This window comes from Cuculus canorus, chromosome 12 (genome assembly GCF_017976375.1).
Source record: "Cuculus canorus isolate bCucCan1 chromosome 12, bCucCan1.pri, whole genome shotgun sequence".
Lineage (NCBI taxonomy): Eukaryota > Metazoa > Chordata > Aves > Cuculiformes > Cuculidae > Cuculus > Cuculus canorus.
The window spans coordinates 21425986-21439993 of record NC_071412.1 but is presented as its reverse complement, the minus strand read 5'-3'; the positions used below and the strand labels follow the sequence as shown (position 1 = coordinate 21439993).

The window sequence follows — 14008 nt, the reverse complement described above, 5'->3', positions numbered from 1 at the left end:
TTCTTATAAACCAATCTACTTTGCATTCCATCAAAGGCTGAACTGTATGTTGGGGAGACATTAATGCAGTAAATTAAATTCCTCGTGTTATGAACAGTTCATAGTCTACATTAATAAATGAAAACAACTAATCAACAAGACTGTCTCTAAATGATCATATTACTTGGAACATTCTAAATATAACCATGGTTATATCAAGATTTGTCTTGGATAAGATATTCATTCCAATTAAACCTACAATAACAGGTCTTAAAATAAAGAAGGACCTGGCCCAAACACTTAAAGCAATAAAAGTAATTAATTATGCTGCCTGTAACCTTAGATCTCATCTCAGGCCAAAAATCAAAAGTACTTTTGACTATAATGAGCCCTAGTTTTTGAACATCCTAAAGAATAATGGAAATATTTAAGTGTGCGAACAGAAGTAAGGATGTGCTTAAGCATTTTGCTGAATAATGTTAATGCGCCAGAAGCAGAGCTCCGTGTCTACAGCTACACTTAGAAGTCTTGGCAATTCACGTAGAGAAATGTCACTGGCTACAGACTCCAACATTTACTCACGATAGGAGAGAATGACTGTGTATTTTGCTTTAAAAAGCAAAAGAGAAAAAAGTGATTACTTCTTAATCTAGACAGATCCCGCCTCAACTTTAATAAAGCAATTAGCAATGTTAGAACCGTAGAAATACAATGTTTCTGCTTATGCCACTGTCAATAAAGACAGAAGAAATAAAACCTCTAAAGATGTTGAAAATTCAGAAATGGCCTCTTGGACTTTGTCAAAAAGGCATTAGAGTGTGTGTTAGTTGGTGGTTTAAAAAAACAAAAACCAAAACAATAACAAAACAACACAACAAGTAAGTACCAGAACACCGGAGACAAGTTTTCATGCTCATGTCTTTTAGGGAGTGATTGATTACGCCTTTTGCCACAAGTTTCTATATTCCAGTCTCCATGTATTCACACACAGTCTCCAGAAGGCGGCAAAATCACTGGAATAAAGGTTCTCTTTGCCACTCACTCTATAACCTAAGAGTACTTGTCACACCCAGGAATGCTCAACTATTTACCCAGATCATCTCTTCTCTAAGCTGACAAGCCAGTTCACATTTTCTGGACTACAAAAACCTGAATGTTTACATTTTATTAGCGTTATTAAAATCTCTTTGGATTCCTTTGAGGATCTTGTTTGTAGACTTACACAAAAGCTTCATAACCAAATGACTCCAAGAGCATACTTTACCTAGGATACGACAGTTATATGAACCTTAATAAATTCTATCATCAGTGCTGAGTCAGAAACAGGAAGAAAGCTGTACTCTGTGCTCTTGATTTCTTTCATCATTCTTCAGAATTATCTCTTTACTTTACTAGAAAACATAGATCCTTGAAGCCCACTGCTTCAAGGAAGCAAATGTGCTACCTATCTGCACAGAACACAAACCACAACAAATACTGTCTGATGATATAATTTTTAACTGTAATATATTAGCTAATCACAGAACTCAGCATTTTTTATTACTGTAAAGTCACGGCTTCTCTACGTATCACTACCATTTCCTTCATTGACTGTAAATTTTATTAATATCATCATGACTTGCATAACCACGTAAGATGTCTAGACTATGAGAGCACATAATACAAATATAATATATATGAGAGCATATAATACAAACATCCCATTCACGGGCACAGTTCCTTCACCATTGTAGTCCGAATTAACTTTATAATCTCTTGTCTAACGATATATTATAAATAGAAGGAAACCATATGTCATTCCAGACTCTTCTCCTGCGCCTGCTTGTTAATGCTAAGTACTACACGCAGAGAGGCTTTTTGTTACCTCGACTCTTGAAAGGCATCATTCTCAGTGCTCGAAAAGGTTACTGCTTTTTATGCTATCCATGCCTAGTGTTCCAGAAAGAATGAACTTGTTTATGTTCTGCTCAGTGTTCATATAAAGTTTCAGATTTGTTAGGTGTAAAATGAAATACTGCTAATAGCAGCATTCAATCTTGGGGATACCCTTATTAGTCAAACAAAAGAGAAAGGAATCGTTTGTCTGGAACTGGAAAGCATCTCAGTTACAGATATAACAATATACAAGATGTCATGCACTATATAATAAAACTAACGAAGACTGCACACAAGATTTTCCTTAATATGGAAGTAGCTGCCCAATTATGAAGATTGCAACAAAAGGTAGGATTAAGCATTGTCATCCTTTTAACCAAAGGATTACAGCACCAAGAATTCTGATCCTGCTGTCTCAATTATTTTATACCGTACCAACAGATCAAAGTCCAGAGCAATCATGAAGCCACAGGCTTGTATTTCCTAAAAACCTGGATGAAACAGTTGCATATAAGGCCCTCAAGTCCTTGTAGTCAGTAGAAGGAATATAGGGCTGTCCTGCACAAACACATCTCTTGGCAGTACTTCTATCAGTCAAGTATGTTTCTGCTTGCAATACATCTATCAGTAACTTTAAAAAAAACCTAAACACCAAGACCAAACTACTTGGGACTTGAGAAAAGTCATGTTTTCCCCCACAAACACTTCTTGATTCTTCATCAGGGCTTCCTGACATCTGATAAATAAGCAGAAGCATCTATTCACCCCACCTGTACAGAAGTATGGCATATGAAGTCCAACCAAAGCTTGCAAAGAAATGCTGTTTTCACCACAGTAAACAAGAGACAAGAGTTCCTCCAGATAAGCTTATCTTTCTTTAGATACTTGGGTTGTATAAACAGTCCCTTAGAGTCAAATCTTTTAGCTCATGCTCAAGAACATCCAGCTCTGAGGTGACGTGTGTGAGCAGTTACCAATTAGCCTTTTGTAAGACTGTTTTAAGTCTGTGTGGCCTACATTCTCAACTTTTTAGTAGGCAAAACCAAAACAGTTTATACTTACCTTTGAATACAAGACACTTTATCACACCATAGAGCAAAGTGATAGGTACTGTCTCCTCTTCCCCCTCTTCTCGTTCTACAACAAGCCTTACAAATTCCCAGAAGACTGATGCCTCCAGCTCAAACTAAAGAGAAAAATAATCTCACTGAAACTGGACTTCAGGATTTATCAGAGTTTGTCTGATGTGGGAATAGAAACATATTCTAGTAGTCTGCTTTCCCAATCAGAAAGCTATTACTGTGATTTTGAATATATACACTGCCTTCCCAATCTAAACCACATCTTTGTGAACACTGCTTAATAATATGAAATAAAAGTATTTGCCTCAGCTTCTTTAAATACACTAACTAACAAAAAGTAGTTCCTCCTGGGGTATAACTGTGATAAAAAGTAGCAACAGAAAGCATCAGCTTTTGCCACTTTCACAGCCTACAGCCCTGGAAAAAGAAAAAGTCAGTTGTCTCGAATTTGCAGATTGCCTCCATAGACTGCAGAGTCACCACTGTGTGCACAAGAGCCTAAACTTACCCTGCAGAGGGCCAGTGGTTTAAAAGGCTCATCTTTCTTTTAAATTATGATTTTCAATAGTTTACATGATAAAAGCATGACCATTAGCAGCAGTCAAACAAGATATTTCACTTCTAAATTACTGCTCTACACAGAGCAGAAAACAAAGTTTTCAGCTATTTCCAGATTCAGATCCAACTCTTTGTCCCAGGCAGTAGAGCAGTTTTACTTACTTTACAGTGCTCAGTTAAAACCTCCTCCCAGTATCTTCCTTCACCTCAAAACTGACAGGATCTGCTTTCGGTTTGCATCAAGTGAATCACTTCTACCTCTGTTCCACTGCGGCGATAGATCTGCAGCTCTATTACTTTTCATCAGTCTCCTTATTGAAGATCAAATTTCAGTTGCATAATAAACAGTGACTCTGCATGACATAATGGGGCCTTCGTGCATGACACGGCTAAACTGAAACTGAAAAAAAATAAGAGACATCATTATCTCCCTTGTCTGGGCACAGAGGAAATTTGTCTCGGAAAAGAAGGAAACTACAAATAATACAAAAATGAATGGAAAAAAGTTTTCAAAAATCAAAACATCTTTTTAACCCTTAATATGATTTCTAGTTAACATACGGATTTTTTTCAGTAGTAGCTCCTGTGCAGAAAGTCAGGCTACACAAGGGGATCACAACAGTCTGTTTCAGATGGGATACCGATGAAATATTAACAATGCCAAAATTCAGTTTTGTGTAGTATTTAAGAGCTTTTGAAGGAGGAAAAACAACTACTTTCCATGAGGAAGGTTTTGCTAAAAGATCCCCAGCTTCAAAAATCAATGCTATTTTAAGTCCTCACTTTACACCTGTAACCATTGGAAGTTTATAGATATAGTATCTAAGTTTCAGAATGTCTAAGAATTTACTGCTTGTATCACCTTCAAGCTCTTAGGTACTCAGAAACTCCTTAATAAGCGACTACAGTGACGTATCCCACAACTCTGTATGAACTGACCAATAATTCTGATAAACACTCACACAACATACAGCATGCTAACAACTTTAAGATCTCCCAGATGCTTAAAATTCTATGTACTCTTAGGTCTAACATCACTTCAGTCCAAAACAAATTTGTTTTAGATGACTCATTCTGTAAAAAGAATTACTAAAAATGTAAGGTGCTTTTGTTCCTACTGGCTCTACACGAAAAAAACCTACGCAGCCCACCATTAATCTTTCCTTCATCTGAAATAGCTGCCTCGCTACCCTCGCTTCAGCCATTTAGCAGTCCTGTTAGGAAACAGCTGCTATTAGTGAAAAAAGACCAAACTGGCAGCATTCACAGACCAGTGGGAATACAGAGCATTTTAAGATGTTTCTACAGCTCACAGCCAATACCCTCTCGATTCATTTCACTTGTTTTTTTCAAGACCCTACCTTAAAGCCTCCAACCAGGGTTTTGCTTCTAAAGCCTCAGTATCAGAAAGCCTGGCTTTTCTCTGGATTTTCCCATGGAGAACTTCCTGTTCCTCTAGACCAATCCACCCTTCTTAAAACACTTTTTTCCAGACTTTTACTGCTGCTGAATCAGATTCAAAAGGGGCCCATCTGCTCGAGCTACATCACCAGGAGAGTTCTGCACTTTGAGACAGCTGCTGAGGTTTCTGTCCCCATGCAGAAGCTGCAATTGCTCCACCCACCCCCTCTGCACGGAAATGATGTAAAGGAACTGATGGATCCAAAAAACTTTTGCATGATTATTTCTATACTGACTGTATTTCTATAAAGTAAACTCTTCTTTTCTCACATTTTGGTGGTATATTAGTTTGTTCCCTTAGTAAAATGCACCATAAAATTTTGAGAGCACAATTTTCCGATGGAAAGAAAAAACTATCAAATACAGTAATCTTACTATAAATTCCATGAAGTAGTTCAAAAAGCCTGGAGGGGTGGTTGTTTCTATTAAATTCTATCAACTGCAGGAGCAGTTTCTTCTGGACTTTTAACATTTCCTTAGAACTTAAGTGACTTAACCTCCATTAAATTCTGTAAAGGCTGAAAAGCAACTGCCTACAAGTATACCTTAGAAAATAACATATAACACACACCAAACTGAAAATTCAGTTTAACAGTAAGCATGCCAGTATCGACCCACAACATGCTCCAAAAACGGATTCTCTGACCGTTCAGATGCACCAGCTCGACCTGAATGCGAGTAGATTGTATGTTCCAAAATGCATCCACCTGGCTCCTGCTACTCATCCAGGGCTATTTTCAGGGCAAAGAAACTCACAAAACCATATTTCCATCTTTGCTTTGCCAGACAGTCTTGTCCAGGTAAAGTCTATATTTAAACTTAGTTTTGAGCCATAGATAGCCTTGCAGGAATCTTTCTTTCGTTATGAACATTTCTTTTTTTTATGAACGAGCTTATCTAAACCAGTATCAATTTGAACTGAGTAAAAGAAAGCACAAAGGTTCTGAATTGTTTAAGATACAATGGAACTATAAAGTCAAGTTTAAATGGCACATCTTTCTACCTACATCTGAACACTAGCCACGGGCATGAGCTGGACGTGCCAACAATCCCTAAATTCAGTTTCCGGGCTGAGGCTGGCATGCTGTTTACAGTGGAAGTTACTGTACTGTACTGCAGAATCTGTTTTCTCTGTCCATTCACAGTTGATTTGGGGATCAAGCTGTGCCTCATCTCTTCATGCAACATTAAGGAGAAATCTTTTCTTTGCACATAGTACATCTTTACAGTATCTGCGAAGGGTAAAAGTGAAGAATTTACTTTTATTTACACCAAATATGAAATTGTCAGTTACAGAAATTAATTACAACCGAACAGTAGTGATCAGTTTTCTTACCAAATGCCATGCATGCATTTTCGCTCATTTGATCACAGCAAATCTCAAAAATTAATCACTTAGTAATCATAAAACAAAAGAAATTATATTACTGACATATTTTAACAAAACAAAAAAGCTTGAATGAGTATACCTCAAATTCATATTTTACCTACAATAACTCACAAACTAATACAAATTAAATTAATGAAAAACACTTGAAATAAAGTTTGGACAATTTCTTCAGTTGAGAATTAAGCTTATTAAGTGTTGGCATTGATGTGAAAACCTGTTCCATAATCTCCCAAATTAAACAAGAATAAAAGTCTTCATCAAGTTCAGGGTGTAAAAACAATTTATTAGCTTCTGCTCATAAAAAAAAATTGGCTACTATCCCTGAATTTCTTTGAACAGCAGCAAACGGTCAAGAATGTGACAACTGAAAAGGGTTCAATACAAAATAAGGCAAGCAGAGTTTAAATTCCTTCTTTAAAAATCAGTGCTGCATCACTACAGAAGCAAGGGTAGCAGGAAAAAAAATAAAGAACTACTTAGTTAAACATGACAATCCCTAAGTAACCTCTATGCTATTTCATCACTTTAGCCAAGGAAGCATTGTTAAAGCAGTATGCAAGTAAAGTTCTCTTTCAAAGCTAACAAGAGTTAATTAAGATTGAAAGGCATCCCTTTGGAGGGGAGGTGAAGTACACCGTGGTAATAGTAATTTTATATTCTATTGTTTTAAGTTCATGAAATATCAAAGAATACTAAACCCAAAAGCCTGGAAGACAAGCCTTGACTTCACTGTTTTTGATCAGTGATCCGCTGCAAGCAGAGTTTCATGTAGGAATTTTTATTGCGTATTTCTATGACTGCATCTCTGACAAGCTCAATGAACATTTGGGGCCAGAGCTTCTGCAACGACTCATTTTTCATATTGATGTCAGCTGCTTCTTTCACTAAGTTCTCGACGTACGTCTGGCAAAATGTTTTTCTTTCCTTGATTTCCTGCGTGGGAGAAGCAACACACATTGCGTAAGACAAAGGAAAAAAAGGTTAAACAAGAGCAAACCCCCGAAACAACCACAAAAATTTAATGAATTAAAGCGATTAGCAGGCAAAGAGACCACCACACACTTTTTCTTGTTGGTTTTAAGTTGCACAGCCCGAGGTCCAAGTCAAGCTTTCATGAATGTGGCCACAGAGTCTTATTATATTCATAATAGCAACATTAATGAATATAATTAATCTACCTAAACTCAACTTTTAAGTAGTCATGTAAATATCTTTTAACAGCATGACAATTTTTGTTGCCTTCTGGCACTGCAGTGAGAATTTTACAGCACCAGACCCCTCCCCTTCCCAGCTTTTCAGGATTATAGCATAACAGCTGGAAAGAATATGTTTATCTACCTGCTGTAACAAGAACTAAGCATGTTGTCACAGAAAAATATGCCAGTATGGATACTTTCCACAGGTTCCTTTATGGACTCTGGTGAGTGCACAGCCCTTAACAAGTACTACCTTAGATATTAAAGTAACCTGAACCTTTAAAGAACGCTAACAAAAAGAACGCTGCGCTTCATGCAACTACTAGCTCCACACGTTCATCAAGAACTGTATGAATCCCTGTTTCTGCAGTTTCTACAGAATGCCATAACAAGCTTTGAACAATAAGCTATACTGGTGCTAAATATTTAACTAGTTTGATTTATGGCGCTGTTAAACACACTAGGTCATGCTGCAGGCCATCAAAACAGAGGTTTTCTTAAACGAGCGATAAAGCAGAGAAAATACTTTCCAGCTGTTTCATCTAAAAAATCCAAATTATTCATCAACGACTGAGACTGTCATCTTCAGCAATGAACTTATTCAATCACATTTATTATGTTAGTTTACTGCTGATGGGGAACCGAAATCAGTCTTTTTTGCCTATCTTACTCTTCTCCTATGACATCTTGTAATATCTGCTGCCACTCACATAACATAACAAAGGGTAAGGTGTGAATTTCTGCACCGGGAAGAGAAAACAATGCCTGTATTTAATGAACTGCACAAATACAAGTGTATTTTATTATCGTGCTTGTTCCATGTCAAGAACAAGATGACTGTTTCGCTGTCTTACCCTACGCCATCTTCTGACAAAGATCACTTAGATGACGCGTTTGATCATAGATGTAAACGGGGTAAGCAGTGGTAGTCTAAAACCACCATTCTCAACAGTACAAGTGAAGCTCAATATATAGACAAACTCCATGAGTAGTAGCCTGAGGTTATATAATAGAGAATGAAGTTATTTTGCAACTATATACTTACCTCAAGCTTTTCCATATGTAAGTCTTTTGTTACATAACTCAGCATTGCTCGAGAGGTGCTTTCTCCTCCATTTCTTCTGTTATCACTACTTTCTTCACTTCCGATCCCAGATTTCTTTCCCTTTCCCTCCAGCAGGTAATGGAATTGTTTCCTCCTGTGAAAAGATAAAGATTTACAGTTTTAATTATTGGAAAATCTTCTGTAAGTGCAGACATTTTTAGTGATTGTAAGGTTTTTTTTCCCTTTCTCTCCCTTTGAACATGCACTTTATAAGGTTTCAGGTTTATTGCATCCTTAAGTTACTTAAAAAACAGATGCGACTGGATCTTCCTCTGTTAATTTGCTTCTATACATTTGACTTTTTGAACTGTATCACATGGCATCTCCTGAACAGGAAGTCTCACATCTTAATAATAAGTATGTATCTGTAGAAAACTAAAAAATCCTCTTCTTACAGCACCAACTCCTGAATGCACTGTTAGTCACCCACTGAAAATAATCAGACTTTACACAAGTTATGTGAAAACGTCCGTCTACATCAATGAGGAGATGCTAGTATTTCTGCAATAAGCAGAGAATTTACCTCCTGCAAGATACTATTTGTGCATTTTTTATCTTTCCAGCAAGAAAGATTTTATCACGACAGTGTGCAAAAAGAATTAAAACATGTTCTTGACAAATTTCAGTTCCGTTCATTGTGTTTTACCTAGATTCTCCAAATAATGAAAGCATGCGGTACTGTGGCAGCTCAGAAGATGCTACATATGCTAGAATGCCAAAGAGCCTTTCTGCCATCACAATATCATTTTCAGTAACCTGCGAGGGAAAGAGAAGAAGGGGAAGAGGAAAAAAAAGTTACATTTCACAACTGGCACATTCATACTTCATTACACACGTACATTGAGAAGTAACTGATTTTTCTAACACGGAATACTGCACACAGGTCTGTTCCAGGCATATCTTCAAAACGTAGATTTGCTTTTACTGGCACTTCACACGTACTTTAGAAGAAACCAAATGAGGTACTTGCGCTTGCTTTATTTCCTGGAGTTCTGGAAACTTCACAGTATACACACGCTACCCTGTACTTCGTGATAGTCTTCATGAAATGAGGAATTTTATAGCAATTTGTTACATTGAGTATCTGAAGGCCAGACATTAATTCTGCTCTGTACCGCACGCACTTGCAGAAGGTCTACTGGAAAATTTCTGATCAAGTTATGCTGGAGGAATGAAAAGATTCTGGGCACCCACATGTGAAAAGATAAGTTGCAGTCTCTCTTATTTTGGCAGCATCATAGAGAAGACTACAGAAAGAGAGGGTTTTAGAGGAAAAAAAAAAAAAAAGAAAAAAAACCCATAATATTATTTTCTCTGCATTTTTCAGTCCTCAAAAATGAAACTGTTCCTCCACCATGGTGTTCCTCCACTATAATCCATACTGTTGCGTCAACATTAAGTTACAGATGGCTCCCTACACTAATTCTGAATGGTTTAGAAGTTTCCAGGATTAATTTTACACATTAATTTCGTATAAAGAAGGTGGAAGGGTGGTATTTTTTGGTAGTTGTTACTGTTTTTGTTTGTTTTGGCTCCTAACCTCTGGAGACCATAGCCTGTGTTTCTCCTGCCCTGATGGCCAGACTATGAATTGACTTGAACTGCCAAAAGTTTGTTGGCACTGTTTCCAGACTCCTGGCTTTCCACTGAGTGCAGAAGAAATCTTTACGATCATCTAAATCTGACCTGGATAACACAGGACAAAAACTTACTTGGTGACTTCTTAACTTCTGGATCAAATTTAATTTCCGTTCATCTTATAACATCGTTTTGGAAAGCAACCTATTATTAATTAAACTTCAATCCTCACAATATTTACCAAGTAATTCCAGACAATTTTTGTGCTCTGTATTATTCAAATGTGTGTAAAATGTAATTCTCATCTAAATTAATGTAAGTTTTTTAATATTTACAATATATTTATTTATATTTATTAATATTTATAGACTATACAATCTACTCTTGCCTAAAGTATACTGCGAAAGCACAACGCTGGGAGAAATTACACAGACAAAACAGAGCTCAAGAAATTGCAAACGTAAAGTCAACTCCATTTTCACCATGTTTAGATTTGCTCATTTTAATTGAAAATTAAATGTCTTGTTTAGTAGCCTAAAAGTAGATGACCTCGCTGAACAGTCTGTTAACAGAAGCAAGGTCTAAAACAAAGAGTGCAGAAGGCAGCTTGGGAAACAATGACCACTGCAGGCAGAAATGTCTGCTGGAGAAATCAGTGATTTTAATTTATTTATTTATGTTAAGAGAAGCATAAGGATTAGGTCAACAGAGACGGCAACTCTGAATACACTCTCTCGTCCACCCAAGCTCATGTTCTCTATCTTACTCCAGTACATTGTTTGCTCCATTAATCACAAAAAGATTATAACGGTAATATCACACCAATGTAAGTCGTGATGCGTGCTTCTCGCCAAGCACAGAAAATGGGCACCGGTTCAGTAAACGTGATGCATCTGCTCTATTGTATGCCACACCACTTGGCAGAAAGCATTTCCTGAAGTTTAGCAACTTCAAACCTTGGCAACTCTTAATTAATCTGAGAATACTATCAATGGAAAAAAAGCCTTCAAATTCTGTATCTCAATGAAGAGATTTGCTTCTTCACAGTTAGTAAATCTAACAGTTGGACAAAGGAAAAAAAGCCATTTCTAGGGGGAGACTAACATTCAGCTTCTAGTCTGGAACGTAACTGGAATGCAAGAGGGAGGTTGGGGAGAAAATAAAACCTTCCTTATACTTTAAAAGTTCTATAATTATGCAATTTATTCAGTTAATTCAGTCAGCATATATTGCTTTTACTTCCCAGCTATAGGTACCTCAGGTATAAAACAAAACAGTATCCAGAAACATTGCATACAAATAATAATCAGAACAGCATATACGCACATTTCCCTTTCTGTCCTCTGACACTATTATTTAGGGCCGATCTATGGTCTGAGAGGCCACTTCAGAGGTTTGTATTCTTTACACTGAAACAGGGGTTTCTATTCTGGATTTTAAAAGAAGAGGTACCATATCTGCAGAGCCAGATAAAAGGAGTTCTACTAATGCAAAACAGCTATTAGAGTTCATCTCTTCTGCTTGGCTATGACACATCTCAAATGATTAATGATGCTAGGAAACAACTGCTGTGTGCACATCTTCATACGATGTGGTCCGCCTGAAAAAGTTGCTGAGGACAAACAATTTCTTCAGTCATACTTATCTAAGATTTGATGTATGTCCTACACAAAAAGCACGCTGTGCTACACGCTAAATTCATCCCCAAGCACTATTAAACTCCGTTTTTTCCCCGAACACTGAATTTACTGATCTTGACATAGTAACAAAAAGACTACTTAAATAGTCGTCTTATTTTCTTTCTCCATGAAGACACATAGGTAAGATTTATCTTCTGTTTTCTTTTAATTGCTAGTGTTGATTTTGAAGATATAAGGCAGTAAAAAAAGAAATTAACATTAAACCCACAGTTAACCTTTTTTGTCTTTTTAAAAAAAATCAACTCTGATAGGCACTTTTTGTAAAGTACTAAATTCAAGGTTATTTTAAAGTTCTTGCAGGGTTATTGGGTATCACTTGTTTTTCTTTCCAAGATACTGCACTGTTGGAGTGAGTCATATTTGCCTTTGCCTTTTCACATCCGAGTTTATTCGGGTAAGCTCTCATTCTCCAAGTTTATTCAGGTAAGCTCTTCAGTGCACTCCTGCTCTTCAGTGCAACTAATGCATGTTTTACAGAACTAAAACCAAATAACCCACAACATTTATGCTATGGCTGTATCGGTTAATAAGTAAAATATCCGATTCAAAACATATGACAATGACTACCAAATTAAAACACTAGATCTAAACACTGAAGGTACATATTTTTTTTGCTCTAGTTAACTTCCGTAAGATCACTTAACTTATTTAGCATTTAAAATTGAATGCACATTTAGGGGAACATAAAATACAATGAACAGCAATATCAGTCTCCTAACTTTCTATTTAAACATAAAACACATACCCCCAAAAATCCATACACTGATGATCTTGTAAATACCAAGCAGGAAAAAAAAGGAAAAAAAGGAAAAAATCTGTTTGACAGACTTTTTCCTATGATAGGCATAAAGAAGAAAATATTAATGTAGCTATATTTTGGAGCACTGGAAAAAAAAGGTACTCCTGTACCGTAAACTTCTATGTAGCCTGTCAAACACACATTTCTGCAGAAGTATTCAGTGTCAGCACCGTCATCGTGTTGAACACAATGAAAAAGCGCTTCTTAAAATGAAAGTAAAATCATGCAGCTCTATTTTTTGGGGGGAGGATTGAGTTTTGTTTAGAAACATGTGCTGAAAGAACAATAAAACCTCTTCCCTTCAGATATTTCTCAGTCACTCGGGCACAGATTTGCACCGTCATTTGCAGTTGCAAATATCTGAGACAATACAACATTTTTAAGGCACCAAAGAATCTTATCAACCTGGCTAACTGTAACGCAGCACAGTTGGCCTTAACAAATGCACAGCACAAGAAATTACATGTCAAGTCTACTTAAATATTCTCTCCCCCGACACTGAAAGGACACTAACAGGGTTCTGCTCATTTTATCAGCAATTCATTTGTTTTTCAAAACCAATGTTAATTTGTCCTGTACGACCAATAGTAAGAAGGAAGCAATGCTGTCCTACCTTTATTCCATTAATCTTCTGTAGATTAAAATGGTTCAGTCTAAACAGAACATAGTATTTCCACAAAGTAAAGTTGACAACCGGATTTCCCTGAGGATCAACCGTCAACTGTTCAATGCGATGCATCTGGGCTAAGGCATTGAATTGCTGCAGCGCCACAAGATTTGTCTCCTTAAACTTCAGGTGCTTAAAAAAAAAAGTCAAAACACAATAAATTAAACAAGGAAATAATACAGACCAAACACAGTGATTCCTATTCTGTGCCAGTCAAACAATTTTCAAACTCAAATAAACAGTTTTGGGTCTGATGAAGCAATTCAACTCACTTCATGTCAGGTCTGTATGGCAAAACACATCAGGATATCAACCAAATGGTGCATCACATATACATCAACATATATGTCAACATTCCAAGTCTCTTAGCCATTAATAAACACTTTAGTAACAGTAGTAATATCTTCAATGTTACAAAAAGCAGTGATGCTACTTGAACAATGTTTATTTCTGCAAGTGTATCGACTGCAAAATCCACGCGTAACAATAACTGCAATAAATGTTTTTAAATATTCTGCTTTTGTGGCCATAGCAGGCAGGCATAAAGTCACACCGGCTGCTTCTCTGAACCACGCCCTACACTAGTGCTCCGATGAGGATGGCATATCTGGCTGCACA

At 36.8% G+C, this 14008-nt stretch overlaps 2 protein-coding genes across 8 annotated transcripts in view; both read right to left on the bottom strand.

The window, feature by feature from the left end:
* The window catches only part of THSD4 (thrombospondin type 1 domain containing 4), a 262813-nt gene extending 258122 nt beyond the window's left edge, over window positions 1-4691 (bottom strand). The window contains exon 1 of the mRNA XM_054077699.1: window positions 3657-4691. The gene's annotated coding sequence lies outside the window, so the exon portion shown is untranslated. The remainder of the gene's footprint in view (window positions 1-3656) is intronic.
* A 1115-nt stretch (window positions 4692-5806) lies between these two features.
* LRRC49 (leucine rich repeat containing 49) overlaps window positions 5807-14008 on the bottom strand; it is a 43974-nt gene continuing 35772 nt past the window's right edge. For 2 of the 7 annotated variants that reach the window (XM_054077707.1, XM_054077711.1), the window contains 4 exons: window positions 13337-13522; window positions 9293-9402; window positions 8587-8740; window positions 6023-7278 (listed from right to left, as the gene is read on the bottom strand). In XM_054077707.1, coding sequence (XP_053933682.1) covers window positions 7072-7278; window positions 8587-8740; window positions 9293-9402; window positions 13337-13522 — 657 coding nt within the window. In that variant the 3' untranslated portion in view covers window positions 6023-7071. Of the gene's footprint in view, window positions 7279-8586; window positions 8741-9292; window positions 9403-13336; window positions 13523-14008 lie in introns of all 7 variants that reach the window. The other 5 variants (XM_054077710.1, XM_054077704.1, XM_054077708.1 and 2 more) reach the window with 5 other exon arrangements.